Source organism: Artibeus jamaicensis, unplaced genomic scaffold (genome assembly GCF_021234435.1).
Source record: "Artibeus jamaicensis isolate MK-2021 breed Jamaican fruit bat unplaced genomic scaffold, CSHL_Jam_final contig_233, whole genome shotgun sequence".
NCBI classification, from domain to species: Eukaryota; Metazoa; Chordata; class Mammalia; order Chiroptera; family Phyllostomidae; genus Artibeus; species Artibeus jamaicensis.
The window spans coordinates 65,501,631-65,529,480 of NW_026521486.1; the positions used below are offsets into that span (position 1 = coordinate 65,501,631).

At 45.0% G+C, this 27,850-nt stretch overlaps 1 protein-coding gene across 1 annotated transcript in view; it reads left to right on the forward strand.

Annotated features, from left to right (window-relative positions):
* MYRFL (myelin regulatory factor like) overlaps positions 1-27,626 on the forward strand; it is a 115,257-nt gene extending 87,631 nt beyond the window's left edge. Inside the window, 15 exon segments of the mRNA XM_053661440.1 lie at positions 6,219-6,382; positions 6,966-7,026; positions 11,912-11,951; positions 11,954-11,996; positions 14,539-14,613; positions 14,696-14,757; positions 14,869-15,051; positions 21,672-21,734; positions 22,319-22,402; positions 22,588-22,591; positions 24,369-24,443; positions 26,905-26,924; positions 26,927-27,027; positions 27,354-27,428; positions 27,540-27,626. Of these exon segments, the coding sequence (XP_053517415.1) occupies positions 6,219-6,382; positions 6,966-7,026; positions 11,912-11,951; positions 11,954-11,996; positions 14,539-14,613; positions 14,696-14,757; positions 14,869-15,051; positions 21,672-21,734; positions 22,319-22,402; positions 22,588-22,591; positions 24,369-24,443; positions 26,905-26,924; positions 26,927-27,027; positions 27,354-27,428; positions 27,540-27,626 (1,137 nt within the window).
* The last annotated feature ends 224 nt before the right edge of the window (positions 27,627-27,850 follow it).

Below are 27,850 nucleotides of genomic sequence, written 5' to 3' on the forward strand. Positions count from 1 at the left end.
TTATCTGAGAAGCACTTTATCTGCCCTTCCATTCTAAATGAAAGCTTTGCTGGATAGAGAAACCTTGGTTGTAGGTCTTTGGTTTTCATGACTGGGAATACCTCTTTCCAGCCCCTTCTTGCCTGTAAGGTCTCTTTTAAGAAATCCACTGACAGTCTGATGGGAACTCCTTTGTAGGTAATTGTCCCCTTATTTCTTGCTGCTTCTAGGATTCTCTCCTTCATTTTAATCTTGGCTAACGTAATGATGATGTGACTTGGTGTGTTCCTTCTTGGGTCCAACTTCTTTGGGGCTCTCTGAGCTTCCTGGATTTCCTGGAAGTCTATTTCCTTTGCCAGAATGGGGAAGTTCTCCTTTCCTTTATTATTTGTTCAAATAAGTTTTCCACTGGTGGCTGTTCCTCTTCCCCTCTGGTACCCCTATAATTCAGATGTTGGAGTGTTTAAAGATGTCCTGGAGGTTCCTTAGCCTCTCATTTTTTTGAATTCTTGTTTCTTCATATTTTTCTATTTGGTCATTTTTTTCTTCCTTCTGGTCCGCTCCCTTGATTTGATTCCTAGTTTCCTTTCCATCACTATTGGTTTTTCTGTGTAATTCCCTTCATTTCAATTAGTTTAGCCTTCATATGTTCCTCTAATTTGTGACTAAAATCAACCAGTTCTTTGAGCATCCTGATCAGCAGTGTTTTGAACTGTGCCTCTGATAGGTTGGCAATTTCTTGTTCACTTAGATTTATGGGCTCTGGGGCTCTGAGTTCTTCATGAGCCATGTTTTGATCTGTTTGTGCCTGTTATATTTGAGGAGAGGCACTTTAGGTGTTCACCAGGGCAGGGCCACCCAGGTCACTGGTTTGTGATGCTGTATGTGAGGGCGGGGTCAGAAAGGGAGCGATAGCGGTCCTTTCCACCCCCTCCTGCCCAGTCCACCTCACCACTCGTCTCCCCCCCCACCCGCCCGCCCCTGTTTATCTGCACACAAATGTGCGACCATGATCAGCCAGCGCCCTGTGCCTTCACTGCGTCTGCCCGTAGCTACCCCACACCTGGGATCCGTGCCCTTGGCTGCCTGTGGACCTGGGTTGGGGGATCTTTTTTGCCTGACCCACTCTGCTGCTGGCTCCACCCCTCACCAGTTTAGCCGAGTGGTTCGTTGTTGTCGGACTCTGTGTTATTCGATTTTCTGTGGCTTAGCTGAGTTTATTGTTGCTAAAACTTTGTTGGTTTTAGATTTGGTTGTGCGAGAAGGTAAAGTGTTTCCACCTATGCCTCCATCTTGGCGGAAGTCAGAGCCCATGGGCATTTTCTAACATGGGGATCTGGACATTAGCATTATTTTTCTGAGAGAGAGAAACCTGAGATAGCAAAAATAAACTGGAAGTTTTGCCAGTCTCTTCAATCTTACTAGAGTGCAATGCTATGACCTCTCAATGCCTCATAGCATGAACTGCCCTGGTAAGAATATGAGTACATTCATTCATTCATTCATTAGGTCATCAAACATACACTGAGTTACTGTTCTGTGCTGGAGAACTGGCTGTGGACATGATATGGGGGCGGTTGCTGGGTGTTTACACTGCAGGTAAACAGGGCACTAAGCGTAAGGAAGGTGGGAAGAGGGCAGAACAGGTGGTTCGGGGGAAGGGAGAAGCCTCTGCCAGTTCAGTGAAGGGCAAACGGTTCCGTAGGATTGGAGCACAGAGTGTGAAGACAACGCTTAGATGAGGGACCCCTCTGAGCTGGATAGCAGCTCCGCTTTCTCAACTGCCTCCGCGTTGTTCCACGGGCTGGTGTCCTTGCCAAACCGCCCGACGCATCCCTTCAGAATGTACACACTCGCTGTGTGTGTGCCCGTGCCCCAAAGCCCATCTGCAGCAGGGAGGAGACGTGTGTGATCTGAAGCGGTTTCCACTTCCGCCCACACCCCAATCCCACGAGCAATTTGGCAGGCAAGCCGGTTAATCATTTTTGCATCCCAACTGCAAAGTTACATTTCTGCTGAGGTAAAATGGTCAATCGTAGCGAGACAGAGTTGAGTAATTCAAGTAGGTTCAATGATAAAATAGTTTTGAACAAACAGTGGGCATCTGATGGGGAAGCTTTTCAAAATGCCCTGCCTTTGGACGCCCCGCCTCATTCTTCATGAACACAAACAAGCCTCTGGGGGGACCTGGATGTGTATTTAGAAAAAGCCCCTCAGGTGCACATTCGTGGTTAAAATGAACTCATCAAGACTATTCACTTGCAGAGAAAAGGACATTTTCAGAAAATTCTAGGTGAATTTTTGAACATATTTATACAGGGGTGGGCAAAACCAGGTTCACAGTTGTTATACAAATAAAAATACAATAATGAATAAAAATTATAATACAAAAATCGACTCTGCTTCACAGATGCACAACTGTAAGGTGACTTTCGCCCCCCCGCACTGGCTTCGGTATGATGATAGAGGACAGGTGTCACAGTATTTTAGTAAGAGTGGTCCCCATAACATGCCCTAGAAGTTTTTTGGTATTTTCCCATTGGATCCTTAAAGCCAGGGCCTTCATTGTAATTAGGAAGGCCTGAGTAAATTCCCTCTCCACCTCCATTTCCTCTTGAACAGACCAGCACATGAATTATTTTCTGGCCTATTGGATCTACCTGGAAGATGTATGATGCCGGCAAATTTGAGTTGGTGAGATCAGAGATGGCTTTTTATTATTAATGACAAGTCTGGACAATGCAGCCATCACTCTGATCTCGTGAGGTCGTGGTCAAGTCCGGTTAGGGAGGTGCTGCAAAGAACCAGCTGTGGTTTAGAGAGGACTTGAGCTTCTTTCCCCATGGTCTGTTTGGTTGGGGCCAAATCACAAATAATGTATCAAGGAAGCTTTTTAAAAAACAAGCCAGTCGCCAAGAAAAATAAAAATATGTATAGTAGGTATGCTGAGTGCCAGTGAGGATGCAGAGAAATGGGTAGACTCGGGAGATGGAGGCCGCTGAACTGCTAGCACGTGGGTGGACCGACTGCCTGTCAGGGAGCAGGCAGGGGAGAAGCCAGAGGGGGCGGCTGGGAGCCTGATTTGGACTGTTGGGTGGGCGTCAGCTGACCACCTGAGCCACTAAATGCTGCAGTTATAATTATGGCATAAAGTCCAATGACATTTACTTTGATTTAGAACCATAGATCATTTCATGATCTCTGCCATACATTTATTAAAACAAATAGAGAAGTAAAAGAAACTCTGTACCAGAATTAGAACTTTTAGAAGAGCTTTGGTCAGGAGATTTTTGTTTTGTTTTGTTTTGTGATTTATTTTTAACATTTTTAATGAAAAGTTTCAAATATACAAGATAGAGACAATAGTGATGAAACCCATATATATAACTTCACTCAGATTCCAGTTATCAATTCATGTCCAACCTTATTTTACTTAAATAAAGGGTCCTCCCTCATAATGGAATTGAGAAATAATTGACATATAACACTGTTTAAGTTATACAACATGATTACTGGACACGCATGTATGTTGCAAAGTGACGACTGCTGTGAGGACAGTTAACACATCCATTGCCTCACATAGTTAACTTCTGTGTATGTGTAGCGAGAACATTTAAGATTTGCTCTGTTGAGGAGGAAAAGTTTCTCCTCTATCCTTATAGATTGTTCTGCCTGGTTTCAGGACCACATTGATGTGGGCCAGATGAGAGGAGAAAAACCCAGGCTTAATTTTGTACGTGATTTTGCTCCAGAAGAATATGAAGGCCCAGAGACAATCAGGCAGTTGAGGCTTATCTGCCATCCAGAGGGATAGAGAAAGGGGTAGAAATCTGGGACTTCAAAGGGGAGGAAGGCAATTTACATGAAGAAGAAAAAACAAATGTTTGGTAGACGGATGTTTGCTATGGCAAGTGGAGACAATGAGGCGCGGGGAGGACTCGGAACAAGCAGGCCCTGCTGAGTTCACCCCTCCTTTCCTCGCTCCTCCAACCCCTTCCACCTCCCGCCCCGCCCTGTCGACTGCACCTGGATCCTAGTCTTCGTGGTAACCTCTGGTGATAGCTCATCTTCGTGAAACAGGCCCTCCATCTAAATTATTTTAGGCATTTAAGGGGGAGGTAAGAAGCTCTTCCTGAGTCTTTTGTTTCTTAAAAATAATCAGCCTAAAATAATCCTCATGCCAATGAGACATATTTTGGGGCGGCAAGATCCTGCTTCCCTACAACTCTCTCAGCGTTACCAAGTCTATAATAAGCTTTGCTAACTGTTGTGACCTTGCTGCAATCACATCCCCGGAGGTCATTCATCTCAGGCTGAATCTGGGTGCATGTATATTTACAACTATAATAGCCTCTGGGCGAACTGATGGCCCTTGTATCTTTCCGTAATGACCTTTGTCTCTTGTTAGGGTTTTTGACTTGAATCCCATGTTATCTGATATCTGATTAGCTACACCTGCTCCCTTTGGTTTCCATTAGAATCTTTTCCCATCCTTTCACCCGGAGTCTGCCTGTGCCCTGAAGCTGACTTGAGTCTCTGGTAGGCAGCAAAGCTTTGGGTCCTGTTCTCTCTCTCTCTTTTTTAAAATCCATTCATACACTCTCTGCCTTTTGATTAGAGAATTTAATCCATTTTTGTTTAAGACAATTATTAATAGGTAAGGATTTAATAATGCCGCCGTATTGTTTTCTGGCTGTTTTGTATTCCTCTTGTTCTTTTCTTCTTTTGCTGTCTTCCTTTGTGAACTGATGATTTCCTACAGTGGTATGTTTGTTTCTCTTCTCTTTACCATTTTTGTATCTACTCCAAGTTTGCGCTTTGTGGTTACCATGTTACCATCAGGCTTATGTGGAATGCCTTATGGTGTTTTTGGCAGCTAGCAACTTAACTTTGGTCACATGTGTATACAAAAACTCTACCCATTTATGTTTTTGATGTTATCATTTACCTCTTTAAATGTGTGTACCATTAGCAAATTATTGTAGCTGTAGTTATTTTTAATATTTTTTCTTTAGCCTTTATCCTAGAGGTAAGTGATTTATATACCATTGTATCAGTCTTAGAGTATTCAAATATGGACCATATATGTACCTTGACCAGTCTGTTCTGTAGCAGTGTGCATGTCTTTAAACTGTATGAACTGAGCCTTAAGTCCATTATGTTCAGCTTTGAAATCCTTTCTGAGTGGTTGCTTTACAGCTATTGAAACACTTAAAGCTTTGGTTTGCATGATGGGAATCTTAAAGACACACTCACACACCTTTCAGTATGATCCCCTAACCGCAAAAGGGTCTTTCTTGTTTGGCCTCTAGCTCACTCCTTCACAGTGGTAGACCAGCCGCGGTGAGCCGCAGAGAGTGCAGTGGCATTCTGAACTTGTAAACGGGGGTGGGAAAGGAGGGGAGGTCATGGGGTCGGGTGTGAGCTGCTGAGAGCTTTCCAGGCTGAGACACGGACACACTTGTTCCTGCGCCAACTGGAGTGCGTGGGCGGTGAAGGGAAGGCTTATACACTCTGCCTTTGGTTTGTTTCCCCTTTCCTGTCTTTCTGACATGCCTTTCTCTGAACAGAGAGAATTTAGTATTACTGTTGTTTGAAATTTTGTTTGGGAGGGAGTTAGACTGAAAAATACGTGACAGCTCATGTTAAAGCAAAAATTAACACCCCAGGAATTTTTGTGTCCTTTTACAAATGAAGAAACTGAAGCTCAGAGAAGTTGTTAGGTTTTAGCTTAGTCTCACATCTAGTGAGACACAGAAATCAGAGACAAACCCAGGCCCTCATTCCTCCTTTCTTCACCTGAGCACTTCGATGCACATTTTACCAGGAAGAACTAGGGTCCTTTCTAATGAGAATTTAGTGATACATGCACAAGTCAATGTTCAGAAGCCTGCTCTTTCTTTTTATGAGTTTTAAATATAGCATCATGGCCAATGAAAATAATTTTTCAGATTCCAAACTTGACAATGTCCTTTAGCTCCATTCCCTCTCTTGGGTTAAGAGGACATATTTCCACTTTATTGCAAAGTGAGCATAAGCAGTTTTACTATGCAGCCAGCAGTTTAGCAAGACCACTTTAAGCTGCAAACCTCTCCAGATATATCTTGAATGAACTTGAGGTTGAGCATAACTATTTTCAGTGGTGTGTTCCAACTGTCTTTGAATGGGCCATGGACAGTATGTTCTCTGGTAGTCTCAATTTTATAAATTTTTATACTTTGTATTATTTTTATTTTTAGGACTGGGTCTTTATGGAAAATGTAAGTGCAATGAAGCAGCTCTGCAAACTAACCAATGACCTTGAAGAAAGAATAGAGGAGTTAGAACTATGGAACCGAAAGCTGCCCAGGCTAAAGCGGCTCCCTAGCTGGAAGTCCCCAGCCAGTGAAGCCAGCTCAGTCAGGTACACCCAGGGCTGCCATAGGCACTTGGAGAAAGGTGTGGAGTCTTTCTGCAGCTAGATCAAGCAGCAACCATTAGTTTCTGTTAGTTAAATCTCTATTCCTTTAGAATGTTTTGGAACACAATTGCCTTATATGGTCATTTTCTTATTTTTTTCTGTTGCAGATTTAAAAATGAGACATAACATCAGGCATCTATTTAAGAGCAGTTTTTACAAGAAGTGTTACATTTTAGTAAAAGGGTGGCTTCTCCTTTAACTGGAGAGGCGGCCATTTCTAAATTTAGAAAACCATGGTTGGTCCTCAGGGGAAAATACTTTTCTTTTTTTTTTATTACTTAAGGAGGTAAATGCACATTTCCTGGGGTATAATTTTGAGAAAAAGAAACCTTTAATGCATTCATTTATGCTTACTAAGGTCCTTTCCCACAAAAGGAACTCTCAATTGCTTTGACTTTTTCTTTTTTAAATTACCACTGTATTACAAAAAAAGTCATACTGCTGTGTAGTGACTGCCTGGGCCTTTGTCATCCAACTCCTGGAGAGGCTTTGAACAGTAATTAATTCTCTCTCTTTCTTTTTAAAGCAAATTTAGCAGAGCTGTTAGAGCGCCTCTAAGAAGGGCCATTCCCAAAAGATCCAACAAGGTAAATACACTTACACTGATAATGAACAGAGAAAATATTTTCCATACAAAGAAAGTTTTTAGAGAAATCGATCAAGATATTTTTCTTCATTTATTTGTTGATGAATTTTCTAGTTTGCATCCTTCTACATTCAGGTATTTAAATTCTAACCTTTTAATAGATATTATTTGGTTTTAATGTCTATGTTATTATAGATAATCTCTATATCTACTGAATATCTCCAAGGAAGGCTTGGAGAAATGAGTACAGGACATGCTCACTTCAGAATTATTATTCTGCCGGTTTTGATTTCCAGTGTCCGGGTCAGGTGGGATTCCATGGCCTCCACATGCACACGGCCCTGGGCTGCCAGGGCTGTGTGGATGCCTTCACTGCACAGACTGCCTTATCTGTGGCTTCAGAGGATCCCGAAGGGATTCCAGTTAATCCTCAAATCCCTGTTTTCCCTTTGATATTTAGTAGTATATATGCAAATGGAGAGTGGGTATTCACTTGCTTGCAAAGATTAAAATGTGATGGCTTTATTAATGAATAGAGGACTTTCATCTAGTAGGATACCATTTACAGTAAAAATCGAAGGTTAATCATGTATTAACTTGAAGGACACCCTCCCCGTTTCAGAGAAGAGCCTGTGAGGGAGGAGCTGCAACCCTCCCTTTCTAGCTGCAGTTTGGCTAGAAACTCAGCTTGCTCCCTCTGACGCACCAGCAGTCCACGGTCCTTCCTGGAGGAAGACAGTTATGACCCCTTCCTCAGGTTAGGGACACTGCCTTGGTTTTCTCTCCACTCTTCACGTTATACTACACTGAAGTATCATAAAAAATTCAAAGAGTTTAATATTCTACTAAAAACTACGACAATGCTACATTGCTGACAAGCTTCTTGTATATGTAAGATTGTTCTTGGGCATGTTACTTAATTGCATTGGACAATAGAGATAATAGTAGTGTGATACCTTACGGAGATTGTTGTTAGGATTAAACAAGCCGAAGCCCTTAGCACAGTGCTCAGCACTTAGCAGGCTGCTCAATAAGCACAAAAACATTGGAAACACTGCATCAGGAAGGTGCCCTCTGAACTAACAGGTTTGCAATGGGATGGAGGGGTGGCGTCTACATCCATAGCGACTCTAACAGGTGCACTCCGGTCACATGCAACCTCTGTAGCTTGCATGTTGCACCCACAGAGTCTCTTTATTTTGCAGTTGTCTCAGAACATTAACTAGGATGCATGGTCCATGAAAGCAGGCCCCATGTCTGCCTTCCTCACACTTTGTCCCAGGCACATAGTAGGTACTGAAGAAATACTTGTCGAATGAATGCATGAATGGAGAGCTGAGCCTGAAAATATTCCTTGAAGTCTCACTGTCTAAATTAAAAACGTTAAGAGGCTCAGTGTCTTGGATGTGTGGAGGGGTGAGGGCATGGATGTGGACACAGAGTCAGGAAGTGACATGGGCACTAAAGAGCACCCATTCAATGGGGAGGCCTCTTGCAGCCGATGTCCTAGGCCTATGGAAGGCAGATAAAAATGACACATGGCCTCTTCAACTAAATAGTTGCAAGGTGGAGAACTTCCGCTAAGATGGAGGTATAGGTGGAAACACTGTGCCTTCTCTCACAACCAAGTTTAAAAACAACAAAGTTTTAGCAACAAAAACACAGCCAAACCACAGAAAATTGAACTATATGGAAGTCTGACAACAACGAACCATTCAGCCAAACCAGTAAGAAGGGCAGAGCCAGCAGCAGAACGGGGTTGGGCAGGAAAAATCCAGTGGATGAACCCAGGCGCACGACCCAGGCATGTGGACAGTGGGTGGATCCCAGGTGTGGAGTAGCAGTGGGCCAACCCACTGGGGGCTGACCGTGGTCATACATTTGCTTGCGGATGGCCGGTGAGGGAGCAAGCAGTGGGACAGACCACACAGGCCCCATCCGCAGGAAGCGGCAGAGGGGACCGCTATTGTCCCTCTCTGACCCCGCCCCCACATACAGCGTCACAAACCAGTGACCTGAGTAGATTTGCCCTGGTGAACATCTAAGGCTCCGATCCTCATACGTAACAGGCACGAACAGATAAAACATTATGGCTCAAGAAGAACAGCTCAAAGCCCCAGAGCCAATAACTCTAAGCGACCAAGAAATAGCAAAACTTTCAGATGCACAGTTCAAAACACTGGTGATCAGGATGCTCACAGAACTGGTTGACTTTAGTCACAAATTAGAGGAACATATGAAGGCTAAACTAATTGAAATGAAGGTAATTGCACAGGAAACCAATAGTGATGGAAAGGAAACTGGGACTCAAATCAAGGGAGCAGACCAGAATAAAGGAAAAAAATAACCAAACAGAAAAGGATGAAGAAACAAGAATTCAAAAAAATGAGGAGAGGCTAAGGAACCTCCAGGACATCTTTAAACGTTCCAACATCCGAATTATAGGGGTACCAGAAGGGGAAGAGGAACAGCCACCAGTGGAAAACTTATTTGAACAAATAATAAAGGAGGACTTCCCCAATCTGGCAAAGGAAATAGACTTCCAGGAAATCCAGGAAGCTCAGAGAGTCCCAAAGAAGTTGGACCCAAGAAGGAACACACCAAGGCACATCATCATTACATTAGCCAAGATTAAAATGAAGGAGAGAATCCTAGAAGCAGCAAGAGCTAAGGAGACAGTCACCTACAAAGGAGTTCCCATCAGACTGTCAGCGGATCAAAAGAGACCTTACAGGCAAGAAGGGGCTGGAAAGAGGTATTCCAAGTCATAAAATCCAAAGACCTACATCCAAGATTGTTCTATCCAGCAAAGCTGTCATTTAGAATGAAAGGGCAGATAAAGTGCTTCTCAGATAAGATCAAATTCAAGGAGTTCATCATCACCAAGCCCTTATTATATGAAATGTTAAAGGGACTTACCTAAGAAAAAGAAATTAAAAAAGCATGAACAGTGAAAGGACAGCAAACTCACAGTTATTAACAACCACACCTAAAACAAAAGCAAACTGAGAGGACAGCTAGATCAGGAGTGGAAACATAGAAATGAAGATCACATGGAGAGTTAGCAACAGGGGAATGGGAGGAGGAGAAGGGGGGAGAAGGTACAGAAAATAAGTAGCATAGACAGTAGATAGAAAATAGATGGGGGGAGGGCAAGAATAGTAGGGGAAATATAGAATCTAAAGAACTTAAGACATGTGGTCATAAACTAAAGGGGGGAAGAGAGGGGGAGGGTGTGTGCAGGGTGGAGGGGAATGAAGGGGGGAAATAGAACAAATGTAATGGCATAATCAATAAAATATATTTAAAAAAATAGTTTCAAGGTAACGAGGGAAAACCAGAAGGAAAGGCAAAGAGCACTTTACCTGAATGGGATAAATATTACAGAAGCTCGGAGTGCGGCAGGAGTATTATGGGACCGGGCCTTCAAGAAGGGGCATTCGTTGATGGGACTAACAGGAGCCATAGCAGAGGTTTCGGATGGACCTGCGTGAGCAGAGGCCTGGGAGCTGGCGCTGGCTTCAGTGAAGGGCTGGGTGGCAGTTGGTTAGGGAGGAGAGGAGAACATAAGGCTGAAGATGCAGGTTAGGCTCAGTCTCTGCACGACCAGGTTAAGGAGGTCATTTGGTAAGCCACGACAACCTTCTGAATAATAGCAATATCTAAGTTGTAGGGTATTTCCTTCTTTTACAGGCAGAAAAATGGAGGCAGCGTGGCACTGTGGTTAAGAGCACAGATTCTGGAGCCAAGCCTTGTTCTGTTCATCTCCTGCCTTTGTGACTTACTAGCTATGTGGTCTCAGGTGAGGAGCTAGCCTTCCTGGGGCTCATCTTCCTCTTCTTGAAAGTAGGAATAATGCTGCCTGCCTCATAGGACTGTTGAGGATTATTGCGACGATGAACAAAAATAGTATGTGTGAAACATTCAGAAGAATTTATGGTGCATGATAAGAGCTGTATATGTGTTCACCGTTACTAGTATTCAAGGATTCAAACAAAGACCCATTTAAAGCTATTTCTTAAGTACCACCATCCTTCAATTTGCTTCTGTTCAAAAGCATAATTCTACCGTGTGCCCCCAGGAGGAAGAAAACATAACACTCCTCATGGCATTAGTAGGAAAATTCATATTTAAGGAGCACCTGATTTAAAGGGACAGAAAACCTGCTATCGGTTCGGCCGGATTTCCCAGCTACTGCGCGGCCCTCTATCCTGCAATGCCTGGTCCGTTCCCCAGGTGCAAGTCGTCATGGCGATGTGCAGCGGTCCCAAAGCTTTGTCTCGGCTACTTCCTAGAGACCGTGATTCACTTATTTTCATATCCCCCGCGGTGTTCCACATATTAGTGCTTTATGAATACTTGTTGGATGGATAAATAAGGCACAGGTCCAGAACTGTCCTTAAAAACAAGTGACAGAATTAGATACAGATGTGACAGATTTAATTCGGCACTATTTCATGCCACCCAAAACTTCTCCATGGTTGGCACGATGCCTGAAATTCTTCCACTGGGATTCATTCTATCGTGTCTTAAAAATCTTTTTGATTTTGAAAAGTATTTTATTAAAAGAGGTGGAAGTTTGGGTTCTGACAGTACCTTGTGCGGTAGGTCCTCTTCTCCCATAAAACTTCAAGAAAAAGTGCTAAGTGAAAGGCACGGACCATCATCCCGCAGGATGTAAGAGAAAAGGAGAGATCCCTGTAGCCTCGAGTGTCAAGGAAAAGGAGGGAGATGAGGCGGGTTTGAGAGAGCCCTGTTTTCAGGGAGACAGGGAGGGGGAGGGACTTGCAGGCCGAAGGCAGCACGCCAGCCACGCCCAGGGAGCAGCAAGCCCCGCCCCTCAGCGCTGCCGCTTTATCACTGCTCAGGACTGAGTCCTTTCACAGGTTTATTCTACAGGAAGAAAACAGGGGTGTCCTTCCTGGGTGTCCCTGCTGTAGTTATCACTCTCACTGCTGGGATGGCGTTTTGGTGAGAAAAACTTCAATGTTATGCTCTGTGAAGCTCCTTTTCTTCCCATCTTCTCTTGCTCACTTGTGAATTGAAGGTTGATCTTTTATTTAGTTTGAAGACAAGGCTCCCTTTAAACTGCAAAGTGACCTTTGATGCAGCTTAGAGGTGAGGGAGCCTTTTACAGAATCCTATTTGGAAGAAAAGCAGCACAGGTTTCCACTCTTGAATGTGCAGTGAAGGATTTTTTTTCCAGTTAACTGATATTTTTTAACAGCCTACTGTGTCTTTCACGTGTGTGTGATTAGTTTTGCCAATAACTTTCTCAAATCCTTTAGTCTATGTGGGAGAAAAGAGTAAGTAGGCAATCGAGTACAATCTACTGTGCCCTGAACATTCGTATTTATTGGGATTCTTCTAGATTCTTCAGTAGAGACTTCACACCGAAGGATTACGAGATTACTCCAAGATGTGCAACATGACGAAATTGCAGCCAAATTGACTACTAGTTAAAGCAAACAAATACAGTACGTTCAAAAGTATTTGCCAGGCAAACACTGGGTTCCTTTCGAAGGCCATCGCTCCCCTGCCAGGACCTGGGGTCAGCCCTTCCTGGGAGGCAGACGCCTTCTCTGGCCTCTGGCCTCTGGCCTTCAGGCTCCTGCTGCTGCCGGGATGGCCACTCAGCCTCCGGGCCCTGGTCATCTTGCCTCTGTTCTCCGGGGCTTCTTGTTTTCAGTCTGACTATTCACATGGTGAAAGGGATATTTATCTATCCCTTGAAAAATGCTTTGTTAGTGTGGGAAAGGACTGGCTTCTGGCTTGTCTCAGGGGAGATGCTCGTCCTCAGAGGGAAAGGCGGGGACATGCCAGGGGCTCTGCTTCATGGGAAGCGGCTCCCGCTGCAGGAGACAGTGTGGGCCCCTGCCTGCGGGTCTCCCCTTACCATTTTAACCCCTCTCTTGCCCCTGCCCACTGTGGGTGGCATCCCCAAGGATTTGGCCCAAAATTCCCCTTCAAAGCCATTTCACTTTTCTCACTCTTCTGAGTGAGCTTGTCTTCTTCTGGGATCCCCAGCTCGGGAGAGTGTGAGCGTGCACCTCCACAGACACACGGCGTTTTCTAGGTCCACGTGTTCCCTTGAAAACCCAGGGAAATGTTCCTGGGAGTCTAAGTTTGACACAAAGAAGCTGCTTTTGAAACATGCTCATTTGATCTTAGGGATTCCAATATTGTTGACCACCCAGACCATACATGGGAGGAATTAGGTTTACCACCCTGTTTGTGACCAGTGGGCTACCTCAGAAGGGACAGAACCTGAGTTTGCCCCCAAAGAAAGCAGCCGATGGGCATGTTATTTATTCTGCGATGCTAGAAGTTCTCCGGGTTGTGCATTGAAGCAGATGCAGAGACAAATCAGAAGAGTGTTTCAGGGACACAGAAGATGGGGCGTGTGGCAGAACCAAGTAAGGGAGACTGGACCGCAGCCAGCAGTTGTCAGCGACACAACAGAGTCCGCCTGGCGGTGCCTTCGGGGCTCGGCAGCCTCTGCTGCACGGGACCCCAGGCTGCTGAGAAGATCCTGGGAGTTGTTGCTTTATGAGTGGAAATCAAACATGTGGTACATATTTTGTGTATATTTAATGATGGAAATCCTTTGAGGGGGAATAAAACAATGAGGGGATGAGTCTACAGAATCAGGTGTGAAGTCAAACCAGCAGGAAATCAAGCCCAGCACACAGTGGGGTTGTCGGGTCCCCCTGTGTCAGGCCTAGCACACAGTGGGGTTGTAAGTTCACCAAGGAGACTTTCTTGTGTGGCTCGTGAGAGGGCTCTAGACGCCCCACCCCCACCCCGAAGAGGAGAATGCTAAGTGTTTGGATGCATAAACATCGTGGGGAATAACTTCCTGAAGCTCAGAACCTTTAAGGAAAGCTTCCATTTGGATATACAAGTTCTGTTCATTAGAGGGGAAAGATACACTCACTGTGTTGAAGCCATGTAGCATGGAAATGGATGCTTTACTGCATTTTTTCCTTCCTCTGTCCAATTTGGCATACTGTGCTCTGAAAAGACAAGCAGCTGGGAGGTGTCAGCAGTGGCTAAGGGTGTTGGCATCCACAACTGACTGAACCTGAGCCTGCCCTCATCCCCCCACGTCCCCATGTGGACACCCTCCACCCGTGGGATATGAACTTCGCTCTGACTTTTTACTGCCAGGAGCAGAGGGCTGCCTCCAGCCATTTACATGCTTCCTCTTGTAATCTTCCACTAGTGACGGGTGCTTTTGAAACAGCTTGCCAGGGCCAGGGGGCTGCTCTGTGGAAAAATCCATCCATGTGGACTACCCCAGGAGCCTCTGAGCTCCAGGAGGATGCGGGCTTTTCTCACCAGAGCAGAGAAGCATCACTGGGCTGGTTTCCATGGCACTTCTGTTGACCATGGCTGCCCCTCTACCCTCCTCTGGGTGGCCTGTGCGTGTGCATCTCTGCCCAGCTGCTTGTGAGAGATATGTCTGGAATCAGATCCGCCACATAATACTGTCTTACCATTTTTTAAACAGTGCCTTGGTGATAGCCTCCCTTTACATACGTAGCTTAAAAGATCAAGACTGATGTGCCCCGAGCCTCCTCCTGAGGTGAGAGTTCCAGACTTGCTTTCCTTTGCGGGAAGAACTCTTGAAGGCCTCTTTCATGAATCATTTCATTACCCTTTCCCAGCAATATCACAGGCTCTCAGGAGTCGGCCCTGCTGCCCACAGTCTCCCCCTCCTCAGGGGAGAGCTGCGCATGCCTCACCTCGAACCCAGCCTGCGTTTCATGTGGATTGTCAACAGAACTCACCTGTCAGGTGTACTGTGTCACCCCTCTGCCCTCCGCCCTGTGCCATGCAGCACCTATGATGACGTCTCTGGCAACCACACAATCCTCCTTCCAAATTCCAGAAATCACTTCCTGTGAGATCCTGCCATATCAGGAGATTTATTGCTGCCCTGTTTGGGGAACAAGAAGAGTCCTCTCAAGTCCTGTGTGAAGACAGTCCAAGGAAATGGAACCTCATCAGAGGTTATGGGCAGGTAAATGATGTTAAAGAAAAACAACTAGAGCTTTGAACCTGGAGTGTTTTATTTCCCCCTTGTCAATATTTACCTGAATCGTCTCTTAATAGTTCCAGACAATGATTTTACTCTTCTATTTAAGGAGGTGAGAACTTTAAAAACACACAGAAACAAACTTGCAATCGCTTATAATAAAGTCAACTAGTAACCTCATCTAAATGGTGGTCCCATAAGATTATAACAGAGCTGGAACATTCCTGTCCCCTAGTGATCTCATAGTGTTGCAGGGCAACTCATTGCTCACTTGTTTGTGGTGAGGCTGCTGTGGACAAACCCGCTGCACCGCCAGTCATATGAAAGCATAGCCCAGAAAACTACGCACAGCACATAATGCTCGATAATGACAATACATGACTACGTTACTGGTTTATGCATTTACTAGACTATACTCTTTTCATTTTTTTATAGTGAACTCTTCCTACATATAAAAAAAAGTTTTCTATAAACCTATGTGCCATGTTACGCTGGAAGCAGCCTCCCTCATCTCGTATTTACCACGTCTCTTGATTGCATTGTCTTCTCTTACTCTGGATTTAATCTCACGGTTTGTAGCCTTGGAGCAATAGGCCATGCTGTGCAGCCTCGGTGTGGGGTAGGCTTTGCCCTCTGGATTTGTGCAAGTGCACTCTGTGATATCCTCATAACAGAGAAACCACCTAAAGACACATTTCCCAGAACATATTCCTGCTGTTAAGCTGTGCATGAATGTATTGAACTCCCGGCCTAAAGATGAAGTTTTGATTGATTTAAGTGAAAGGGTCTCGTTTGTCTGTTGCCAACAAAGATAGCAATAGTTGCAGAACTGAAGTAATCGCGTGTGGATGGGTGGATTTTTTTTCTGGCTCACTTTGAACTTAAAAAATGATGTAGCATCTGGGCCCAAAGCCAACAGGGTAAACGCAAAAGGCTTTAGAAACTAGTGAGTGCGGGGTAAGCTTTAAACCAGCGGAAAGCACAAGATTGGCATTCCATGTTCTGAATGGAAATTTTTCCCTCAGACATGCATGTACAGACACATGCACACACACATGCAAAGATGCTTTTTAAAAAAATACGTATTTGTTTTCAGAGGGAGGTGAAGGGAGGGAGACAAAGAGGGAGAGAATCATCTATGTGAGAGAGATACATTGATTGGTTTCCTCTCGCACGTCCCCAACCGGGGACCTGGCCTGCAGCCCAGGCATGTGTCCTGACTGGGAATCAAACCAGTGACCCTCTGGTTCTCAGGCCAGCCCTCAATCCACCAAGCTACACCAGCCAGACCAGAGATGCCTTCTAAGTAACAGAATTTTATGTTAAAGAAAACATGGAAACTCGAACAAGGGCTAAAGGTGTAAAAAGATCAAATACAATACATCCAAATGTCTGCTAATATACTACTGGTTTTAGAAATCTAAACACACATATTAAGTGTCTAAAGTTCTAATAATGATGATGCAAATAATAGCAGTAAGTAGTATTGGTATAGGACACTATGTTAACAACAAGTGACCTTGGTTGTGTCTAATTTCAAAGCAGTTGGGGAAATGCAGAAGTCACATGCATCAGGGAGAAGATGAACTGAAAAAGTTCTGAGCAGCCCTAGTGACTGACATGTAGAATATGGTCAGCAGTGGAAGTTTTGGGGTGAAGGTGTACTTTCTTTTTCCTTTTGATATTATTTCTTATCCTAGTCTTGAATAAGTAACTTTTACAAATCACCATCATCTTCATGTAACGAAATGTTTACTATGTGTAAGGCGCTGTCTTAAGTGGTCAACATAAATAAATCCTTTAATGTTTACAAGCCTAAAAGACAGGCAGCTATTATCCCATTTTCTTAACGAGGATGCTTATGCACAGAGAGTTTCCCCCACTTCTCCAGGAGGCCATGTTCTTCTCACGAAAGCGGTTTCTGATTGAACTGGGAACATGCATCACTACGGGGTGAGGATAAAGGTTCCATTTGAAGGGAGGAACTTGTTCCAGTCATCGTGTTCTCAACAGCTTTCAACACCCAAAGTCACCATCCCTTGTGGAAACACATGAAACCTTGTGGCTGCTGAATCCTTTTCTTACCTTGGGAGTCCACCTTGGGGACACTGGGTGTCCTGTTCTGAGAGCAGCCCTCAGGAGAGATTGCCTTACCCAGGAGAGAAATACTGGTCACAGCAGACTCGCTCTAGAAAGAGGTCATGGATGATCCAGGTGTCGTTTTCAAAGTTCCTTGACCTTTGAGCAAACTCACTGCTGTAGCCACCAGCTCTCCATTGGCAGTCTTGTCACTCTCTTTGCTGGGACAGTGAGTGCTCATCTTACCTGTCCTTTAGGTGGGAGACCCTGAAGAGGCTCCTGGAGAAAGCAGAGCTGCTCTGGTGGCTGGCTGTGTCCTCTGAGACACCACAGTCAGCTTCTCAGCTGAAAGTGAAAGTTAAGCTCTGCTTTACTCCACTCCCTGACTGGCTGGAGAAGTTGTTCCCTTTTCCCTCCTTCGAGTGGAGAAAAATGGAAAGAATGTGAATGTTCTATTTACTTTCACCTCCAGGAAACCTGAAAGTTTTGGGGGGATGAGGAATCACAGAATGTCAGAGAGCAGCTGTAGCGGTGGCACTCTGACTGACCCCCAAGAATGTGTCATGAATTCATTGTATTTTTACAGTGATTTGGCTGAGATCATGTGTTGAGGGAGAAGGTAACTCAAAACTCAGTTAAATTGGTAATTAGTTGTTTTTGTTCATCCAATGGTGACATTTGCAAACACTACTCGTCTGTGGCAGGGGTGTCGCTTTTCCAGAGCACAGGCACATGCACTTTGTGAAATCACCTGAAATTCTGAAGTCCTCAGGCCAGGAGAGCCTGTCACTCAAGCCAGCCTACTCCTTTTACGGCCAATGACACGGAGGCCCAGGACCTTGCTTGAGGCCCTGCAGTCAGTTACTCTCCCAGCTGGAACTGGAGCGGGTCTCCCACGTTGGTTCTCCTTCCGATTCGGCCACGGTTTACTCAGGCACAGTGCGTGCAGTGTGTGCGGCTGGGATCGACTCCGGGAGATGCAGAAAGTGCTCTCTCTGTGGTGCTCAAAAGCCCCGTCAGCAACCCCCCCCCCAAGTTTGCCTCTAGCCGTGGAGATGTGTGTGGTGTGTGATGATGCCTGAAGAAAGGCACTTCTCTTTTGCTGAGATCCGTGTTTTCCCTCCGCTGGGGAACCCATCACACTGGGGGCCCTAAACCCAAAAGAGGAAAGAGCCGGGCAAACATTGTTTTCAACCAGTCGTTTCTGAAACATTGAAGACCAATGAAAAATTAAGGAATAAAAATAAAAAACAAATTCAAGGGCTAAAACAAAAAAGCTTGCAAAAGCAAGCTCTCGGTGGGATGAAGGTCACAACGTCACCGTTTACCAAGCTCCCAGAACACACTCATGAGCCTCCTCCCTGAAGAGTAGAACTGCTAGTAAAAGAAGTGAAGAAAATCAGCACTTTTATGATGTGCTGCACTCAGGCCACGATTCTTCCCTGGGCCTACGTTGACTACGTGTATGTGTCTTTCAGAAAGGCTACCCCTTCGCTCCCCGTTTTATAAAAGGCTTGGGTAAGTCTATGCTGCAAGAGGATAGTGGGTGTTTTGAACTTCTACTCTGCGGAACCAACTGGACTAGGTCCGATTCTATGGAACCAATTAAGATGTAAATAAAGAGCAGCGTTCGATGTTAAGTAAAGGACCTGTGTATGTGTGTGTGTGGGTGGATCTAGGGAATGTTATAGATTTGTAGAGATTTGGTAAAGATCTTTTTAAAATCTCACAAAGCAAAAAGGCATCTGGAATTTACGTTTATTTTGTTTTGGAGACCAGAATTCTAAGAAGAGCAAATGGCCAGAAGAAAACGGTTCCCTGTGTTAAAGGACTCGGTCATCGTGCGGTTGGGCTTACTGGCTGGTTTCTTGGCCCGAGTCTGGTTCAGTCAGGAAGGAAAGAGGTGCCCAGGTGCGGTGCTGGGGCTCGGCCGGCAGCGCGGTTCTGCGGGTGGTGCGGTGCACACCGTCTACCCCCGCGACGCATGCTTCGGGTGCGGTCCGCCTCCCATCCCCCTCCGGGAGCTCTAATGTAGCTTATGGAGCGATCTTACCCACCGATCATGAAACATACCTTCGACTTTACACTGAAAGCCGCAGGCGGTGTGTATTAGGTTTATAGAGAGTGTTGCTGGAAGGCACGTAATAAAGTGAGAGCCACTTGTGGGTGACAACAGGAACATTCCTGGTTTGTTAATAGCCACCTTTCAGAATGGAATAGTGGGTTTTTGGGGTTTTTTTGTTGTTGTTTTTGCCTCAGAGAAGTGACAAATTGGAGGTGTTTTATAGGAGATTTAAAATTTGATGTTTCCAATCCTGCTTTTCGAAAGCTATTTTTGTCCTTCTAAATCTGCAAGACGATTTCTCCTCCACTTTGCATTTTTTTTTTACTGTTAAAAGAAAACCTGTTATCAGATACTAAATCCTAACGTTGGGTTCTAGTCTTCAGGAACCTAAGAACTCGATGCTGTGGAAGTGAGGCAGCTGTGTAGTTCTATTTATGGAACTTACAACGAGTCCCTTTCCTGCAAATTCCACAAGATAGTAGAACAGAAGAGAGGGGAAGAAAACAGGGATGGAGAGGTTCTGGTTTCCCCTTCTCTTTCTGCCTCATTTGCCTTGTAAAGTCGCAGCCTTCTGTAGAAGCAGTCACAAGAACACTCAGGGCAGGAGACATGCGCTTGAAAATTATTATTGGAGTAGCTGGAATCCAAGCAATCTGGAGGCATTTTTAGATAGCACGTACATTTATATTTAAAGGGAAATAAATATTTACTTTTCTAGAAAATCTTCATGTATCAAGATCATTCCTTCTTCATGGAAAGCACCGTGTTGGAGAGGATGCCCAGGAAACTTGCCTTGCCTTTTGAGTTCTGTCTCACTCCCCTTTGCTAACAGGGCGAAGGGGCTCAGCTTCCCAAGCCCACGGCCAGCATCCCTCTACAGTGGTTCCTGGGAACTTCCCCTTGAAGTGTACAAGAGGAAACACTTTTCTAGAAGGTATTTGATTGGTCTTTTCTTGTCTCCCTTCCACCCTCCCACAAATATTTATTAGCACCCCCAGTTGAGCCTGGCCTTGCCTTACGTGAAGATACGACAGTGAGGGAGATCCGTCTTCCAGAAGCTCACAGTTAGGTGAGCGGACAAGTGCAGCAGCCCATCCGCTGGAGTGGGAAGTACTAGTCAGGACAGAGAGACTTAGGAGTGACTGCCCCAACGAATGTCCACTGTCGCTTTGGCTTCTTCTTATTCGGAAATTCCATATGGAAACTTATTTTAGATGGTGCCTTTTTTTCTCCCCATGAAAGAATATACAAAGCATACATTGTATTAACTTCTACCTCTAGTTAAAGGAGGTTAATGTCTTGGTATTTTCTCCAAAGTTATATTGAAAAATATGAAATTGTATTGTTTAATGCAAATGAAGAAATGCAATAAGGGGTACAAATACTTGAAAAAACCTGCAAATTTAAAAAAATGCTGCAAAATTTTAAAAATTCTTTTGTGAGGTTTGTTGAGCAACCCACTAAATGATTGCTTTCACTATCCACTTTAAAAAGATACATTTTCCCCCATAGCCTTAATAATAATCATCTGAATGGTAACCTTTTCAAAACCGCATTTAAAATGCCTTTTTGGCGATGATGGATCACACCCACTTCCCCAGCTTCCTTTCCCACAGGCAAGCTCCTGTTGCACACCACGGATCTGACTCCTCTCTTCAGTTCATCCCTTACGCTCGATTCACTCCTGTGTGAATCATGTTATGCAAGAGCTAGAGAGGATTCCAAAACAGTAGAGATTCCCTATTGTGGAGCTGTCAAGAATAGAGATAACGTGCCCCGTGCGTAGTGATCAATGTACCGCTGATGGGTCACCACACAGGAGAGTCAATAACAAATGCTATGGCATCAGAACAGAGGGAGCGTGAGCATCATTGCTGTAACCTGGGATGGCGTCTTGGTCAGTTGGGACCGTCATAACCAAATACGGTGCCCGGGTGACTTAAACAGCAGGAATCTAGTTTCTCACAGTTCTGCAGGCTCGCCATCCAAGATCAAGGTGTTAGCAGGTCTGGCTTCTGTCGGGGCCTCTCTCCTTGGCTCTCAGAGGGCCTCTTCTCCTTGTGTCCTTACAGCGTCTCCCCTCCACGCACGCACCATCTTAGTCTGAATCTCCTCTTCTCATGAGAATAGCTGTCAGGTTGGGTTGAGGCTCACCTAACAGCCTCATCTGGACTTGATCGTATCTTTAAAGGCTCTACCTACACGTACAGTCACATTCTGAGTACTAGGGGGCAGGATTTTACACCGAAGAATTGGGAGGTCACAATTTAGCTCAAGGCAGACAACCTCTCGGAAAATATGAGAGTCTTCTGTAAGCAATGTGGCAGGGATAGGATGGGCTGAAAGGTGGGTGCGAGAAGGGTGGGGGAACCACCCATGGACAGAGACAGACTACAGCTCACGTGGCGGTTCTTCTCATCCTGAGTAAGCTTTCAACACTGACAAACCTGCCTCCCCGCAGCAGACAGACGCAGGCCATTCTGGGCAGGAGATGAGCTAACCAGCCCCAACCTGGCAAGTGACTGTAAGCTTAAGTTTGAGAGACTCTGTTCTTTGAGTTGGGGAGCCAGGCAGGGCAACTACAAGCTGTAGTTCTGGGAGTGAGGGACCGGGACAGACAGCCAGGGTTCCGCTTTCACACTTGAAGCCGGCCTGACCGTGAGGGGCGCGTTAGAAACACTTGCTCCATCGCCAGACAAACGGTGGACGAGCTCCATGGACATCGATCATTTATGTGAACTTCTGCCCTTTTCTTCCAATCTCCTGACTGTATTTTTAGTCTGTTTTCTCATTTATAAGAGCATTTTTAATGAATTTCAATTTAATAGGACTTTCAGGTTCCAGAAATTCTTTTGGATACTATGAGGCTGTCTGTTGGAACCTGGGATTTTTTTGTTTGTTTGTTTGTTTTCTTGAAGTTCACTATAACAACAAAAATGCCCTCTCCCCTCCCCTCTCCTCCTTCTTTTTCCATTGAATGCAAATGAAGTTTATTTATCTAGGAAACTCTTATTTGCATTCTGAAAGTTGAACTTCCTGCTAGATAGAGTTCAGTACTCTTTCCTCTGCAGAAGAGTCAACTCTTTTCCCTATTTCTTCCCAATCCAGGGATCAATATAACTATCAGTTCTATTCAGATTATGGAAATCCAGCAAATAACAGATGGTCGGTATTGCAGTAGAAGGCTCCAGTGTGGCCTCCCCCTTACACCCCATTTTTTCCTGGAATTTACTCAGGGAGCTGGGTTTTTGAGACTGGAATGAAAGGTAAAGCTACGCGGTAAAATCAGTGTGTGTTTTCACTGCGCCTTAAGTGAAAGCACACTTGTTACATTGTTACAGGGTGGGAGAGAGAATCATAAACACGGTTGGTGTTAGGCGGGTGTTACCAATGGTCAATCAACCACCGCTCCAATGTTCCCGGTCTCCTGGTTTAGTGGGTTCACTAAAGCACAAAGCTTAGGGGGAGCTCTGTGGCTGACTCTCCGAAGGAACGAACCTGAGGTGCAGAGCTGCTAGTTAATTTTATAGACAAGAAAGACATTGTTACCAATGGCTTCAAGTTATGAGCGAGCTGACGCTGGTATATTTAAATAGCAAGGGATGTCATTATTTTAATTGCTGAAACAAAATGTAGCTTATCTTAGCTTTTTCAGGTAGGAGGGGAAAAAATCCATGTACTGGAAAAGTTATCAGCAGCATCCATCTCTAGTGTGTGCTGTATCACCTGTATAGAGGTAATTATGATGGGCCTAGAGCATAGAGCATAAATGGCTTCAGCAAGTACCCTGTGCAAGAGGTAGGCATTAAGAATGGGAGGGATTGTTCTTTCTTTGATAAATATTTACCAAAATGCCTGCTAAGTTAAAAACAAGGCCCTATGTTTTGAAACTCATGTCACAAATCCTATGGATTCTGAGCCTTATTTCTTTTCAACCTGATATAACTTAGGCTTCCCGTTGATGGTCCCGAGTCTTAAAAATGAATGAACAGCATGGTGCTTTTTGATGTGTTTATGACCTCTATATTTATTATCTCATCAAGTTCTCACGGAATCCCTGTAGGCTGGTATTATTTATCCCCATTTTGCCATTAAGGAGCCTGAGGTTCAGTAAACTTGGAAAAGCCAGGGACAGACATTAATTAATGCAGTATAGTGACATAATGAAGAAAAGTAAGATGACTCAGGCTTAAATTCCAGAACTTGGACAAGGGGTTTATTCTCCCTGCACATCCTTTCTCATCTACCCAGTGGGGCTGCCATGAAGTGCACGGAAGTCGGGGGAACGGAGCCGGAAGTGAATTCCGTTCAGCTAAGTAAGCTTCCTCCCCTCAAGTGCAGCTCTGCTGACCCCATGCAGGCCTCTGTCCTTTACCTCCGGATTCTCATTTTTAGCAACTTACTGTTCGCATCCATTAAGGAGAGTCTAAAATGACTGGCTATTGTTCCCATTTACCTGGTTTTAAGTTGTTTCTGCATAGAATTTAAAGTTTGACTGGCTCATGAGAACTTAAATATGATAAGCCTTTTTGCTAGAGTGTTCATTTCAGTATGAAGTTAAAGCAACTCCCGCTTTTCCCCAAGTTTCTCTCTTTAAAGAGGTGGAGGAAGAAATCTCTGTGTGAGCATTTCTGTCTTGCCATGATCCCCATTAGCAAGTGGTAATTAGGACTATAGTAGTTTTAGTTGGTTCAAGTTCTGAAAGTACAAGATATTTCCTGCTAATGTTTCCTAACAGGGAGAGGTTTGCAGTAGAGAAGCAGGCATTTTCCGTTCCCAACACTCTTCTCCAGAGGAACTGTTAGTTCGAGACCTTTGTCCCATTTGCCTTCAGAAATCTGTATCTCTTTAGGGGAACTGAGATTATTTCCTTTGTGTTTAGTTTTATGCACTTGGCCTGGGATTTGACTTTCCATTACTGTGTGTATTAGGACAAACTATAAACCTCTGTGGTATATTTTGTAGATTAAGACCTGAAAGAAATCACATTGCGATTTGACAGGTCTCTGAAAAACACAAAAGGACACCATGTTAAATTTTGGTCTTATGTATTTATTGTAGAATATTTTACTCTACATAGTATATAATAAATAGCAAAGAGCCTTTTGAAACATTTCCTGCATATGTTGATTTGCGGTTTTATTTTGTTTATAATTAGGTCTGGAAATTACAATTTTGATATTCCTGTTAATAAGCACGCACCCAGCAATGTCAGATTCTCTCTGGAAATCAGGTAAGTGTGTTGCTGTAAAAAACAACTCCATTTTTATTAAGGTTTGAATAGCCAGTCTGAATTTATTTTACAATCCGGTCAGGAAGTCAGGAGGCGGAAAGTTGTCAGTCCCTGTCGCCCAGCAGTGGTTGGGTCGAGAGGCAGAGCAGCTCAGGGAAGGGTTTTCCCAATGCAGGCGGGACCTCCCAGGCTGCCTCCCTCCGGTGGGCCAGAGAGGCCCTAGGCTGTGTCCTCACACCTGCAAGGGGAAGTGACCTTGGGTTTGGTGCCAGCCCACAAGCTGCGCACTGCCCCTGGCTGCATCCCTTTGAACTGGGGCGAGAACCAGAGCGAGAGCACAGCCCTGGGAGGAGGCGCTGAGCAGTGGGGAGCTCGTGCTGGCAGTGCTGATGGGCACACCACCCCCTCTCCCCAGGGGAGTGAGCAAACGGAGTCAGAGTTGGGCACTGGGCAGACCAGGGTTCAAATCTGTCTCTGTCACTCACCAGTTCGGTAAATCTTGGAGAAACCACTTATCCCCTCTGAACTACCGTTTATTCATCTATAAAATGAGTTTGATGTTACACCATAACAAGTAGAGCAGCTGTGGAGGTCGCTGTTAATAATAGCGAGATTAATAACTACCGCTTGCCAAGCAGAGACTGTCAGCCAGACACTGTATGCTTTAGTACTGGGTCATCTAGTTCTCACAATAACCCTCCAAGGTTGGTATTGCTTTCTCTAGTTTATATTTTTTCAGATGGGAACGCAGGTCTTGAGAGGTCAGAATACTCATCATGAAACTCAGAGCTTGTAAGAGGTGGAGCTGGGCTTCCAACTCAGCCCCCTTTTCCCCGCCTTCCCAATGGGATGAGGCAGGCGAGAGCATTGCCCATCCCTGACACATAGCGGGCACTCAATAAACGGGAGCTCTTCTTATGGCTGCCTTCCCTCCAGAATCACAAAACTGTTCCTATCAATTTTAATTAACTATGGAACTTTAAGGCTTTTGACCCAGTTCCCTCAAAAAGTATGCAAGGGGCTACCGCCTACCATGAAGATAAACGGTTTTCATCTTTTGTCTCTTGAGTTTAGTTTCTCCTTTTCTGCTCCCTCCACATTTCCTCCTTTCTCCCCTCTGTCCTCCTGCTTCCCCAGCTCTGCTGCTCCTCCTCCATCATTCCCCCCACTCCGCCTCTCCCCCTGTTTCGCTCAGGCTTCAGACGCCTCTCTCATCAGCTCTGCTTCTACAAGGAGCTGATGTCGCTCACCAATCCCTCCCCCACCCAGCTTGCCTTGGAAAGGCTTGTTTCCAGCCGCTAATATTTCATGACTCAGAACCCACCATAATTCAAGGCAGAGCAAAGGCTAAATGTACCATTCTTATGAGCTAAATGTACTACTCTTCTCTAGCACTCCCTGAGTAACCTGAAACAGCGTTTCCTTATTCACGCCTAGCTTCAGTGGAGGGAAATAAGCTTAAATGGTAAATCCCTTGAAGTGGCAGAAGATTCATGTTGAGCCACTAAAGTGGCCATTTTTCCAAAATGGGTAATTTTAAAATAACGCAGAGGCTCAAATGACATTATAGGTCTGTCCCACTCACGCAGAAAGATGGTTTCCAAACACAGATGAATCTCATCTTCTTGGTGATGACCAATGGGCCGACCTCTGGAGAAAACCACTCTTTCTGGCAGCCTTCTGTCTGCTGGCTCTAAAGCCTGGTCACTTCTGACAGGTCTCACCCCCTTGTCCCTCCCTGTGTTTGTTAACCTTGCTGCCAGATCTGTCCAGAGCAGGATTTTGCAGAATCCAAAGTCCTGGAAACTTCAGACAGATGCAAATTTAGCTGCGGTGGAAAGGGAAGGAATATAGCCCCAAATTATTATACAATCTATGGAGAGAAGTTCTGACGTTAAAGTAATTTGAATCATGGGGTTAGGTTGTAGAGACTGTTATATGGTACCTCAGTCCTTTGGCCGCGATGACAAAAGTAGCATGGACTGGGTGGCTTAAACAACGAACAACTATTTCTCGCTGCTCTGGGGGTTGGGCAGTCCCACGTCAAGGCACCAGCAGGTTTGGTGTCCGGTGAGGGGCTGCTTCCTGTTTCATAAATGGTCGTCTCGTCGTGTCTCCACCTGGCAGGGGCTGAGAGTGCTCTGGGGTCCCTTTCCCAAGGGCACGAGTTTCACTAGGGAAGACTCCACCCTGTCCCACCGGAGGTTAGGATTGCGATCTATGAATTTGGGAGGGCACAAACATTCCGTCCACCGCAGGAGTCAGCTCAGATCGAGTTTCTTCCTGTTTTAATGAGTTGTGAGCTGGCGCACTGGCCTTGGTGAGCTTCATGTAATAAAATGCGTGTTGGGAACCTTGAATGGATTTCCAGGATATTATGTTCCCTCTTATTGAAGTGTAGCCTGGCAGGAGGTGGCAGCTCCTTTTCCATTTGCCCTTTCTTTCCTTTGTCTTTTTGAAGCACAACAGAGCCATTGATAGTCTCCAGTGCAGATCCACCTTCGGAAGTATATGTTTCCAGAGGAAAAGGGAAGCTGAAGGGGTGCGGAACTACAGAGAAGTCTCCCAGGAGACTGCAGGTAATGTTTTCTGGCTCCTTGCTATTACACCCCCGTTCCAGGAGACGTGTGTGTAGAATTGTGATGCAGCCTCTGCCCCCCTATGAAGAGAGAGACGCCACAAGCCACATGCCATGGTTTCCCCCGATGGCTGACCCTGGCCCCCGGGCTTTGCTCGGCATCTTCCGTGCATCTTTCAGAAGCTTCAGACAGTTCTAGCCATCCTTATCAAAAGCTGATGTCAGAAATACCTGTCCTACAGTAGTCAAAGAAGTGCTTTCTCGGCCTGCAGGGTTGCAGTGCAGTGTGAAACGTGGTTGTGAAATGGATCCCCTTTCCATTCATTATGTAGGGAGATCAGCACCTCTGGAACCTCCCTGTAGCCCGGTTCTTCGATAGCACGTACCATCTCTGCGTAGCTGCACCAGTAAGCTTTGTTTTTTTTCACTTTTCAGTGAGGAAAGTAAATAAATAAATACAGTTTTACTACAGTCCATTTTTACATTAATAATTCTCTTTTTTTCTCCTGTTCTGAAAGGATTTATCTGACTGTTCAACAGACCCTTGTTTGGCTGGAATATTTTTTACAGATTACTTTTTTTACTTCTATTGACACTGCGCCTAATTTCTTCAAGTCTGGTTGGGGACTTAGCCGAGGAAAAATACTCAGAAATATGGCCAACAGAACCTTACATTTGTATAATTGTATAACAAACTTCTTTCTTCTTTTTGTAAAACACCCACATTTCTGGCCAAAGGACTCATCAGCCTTTGACCTCCAACAGTTTTGAGACATCGATGAGAAGAATAAAGTGTTTGCTGAAACTTGGGATAATGTGGGGTCGCCTT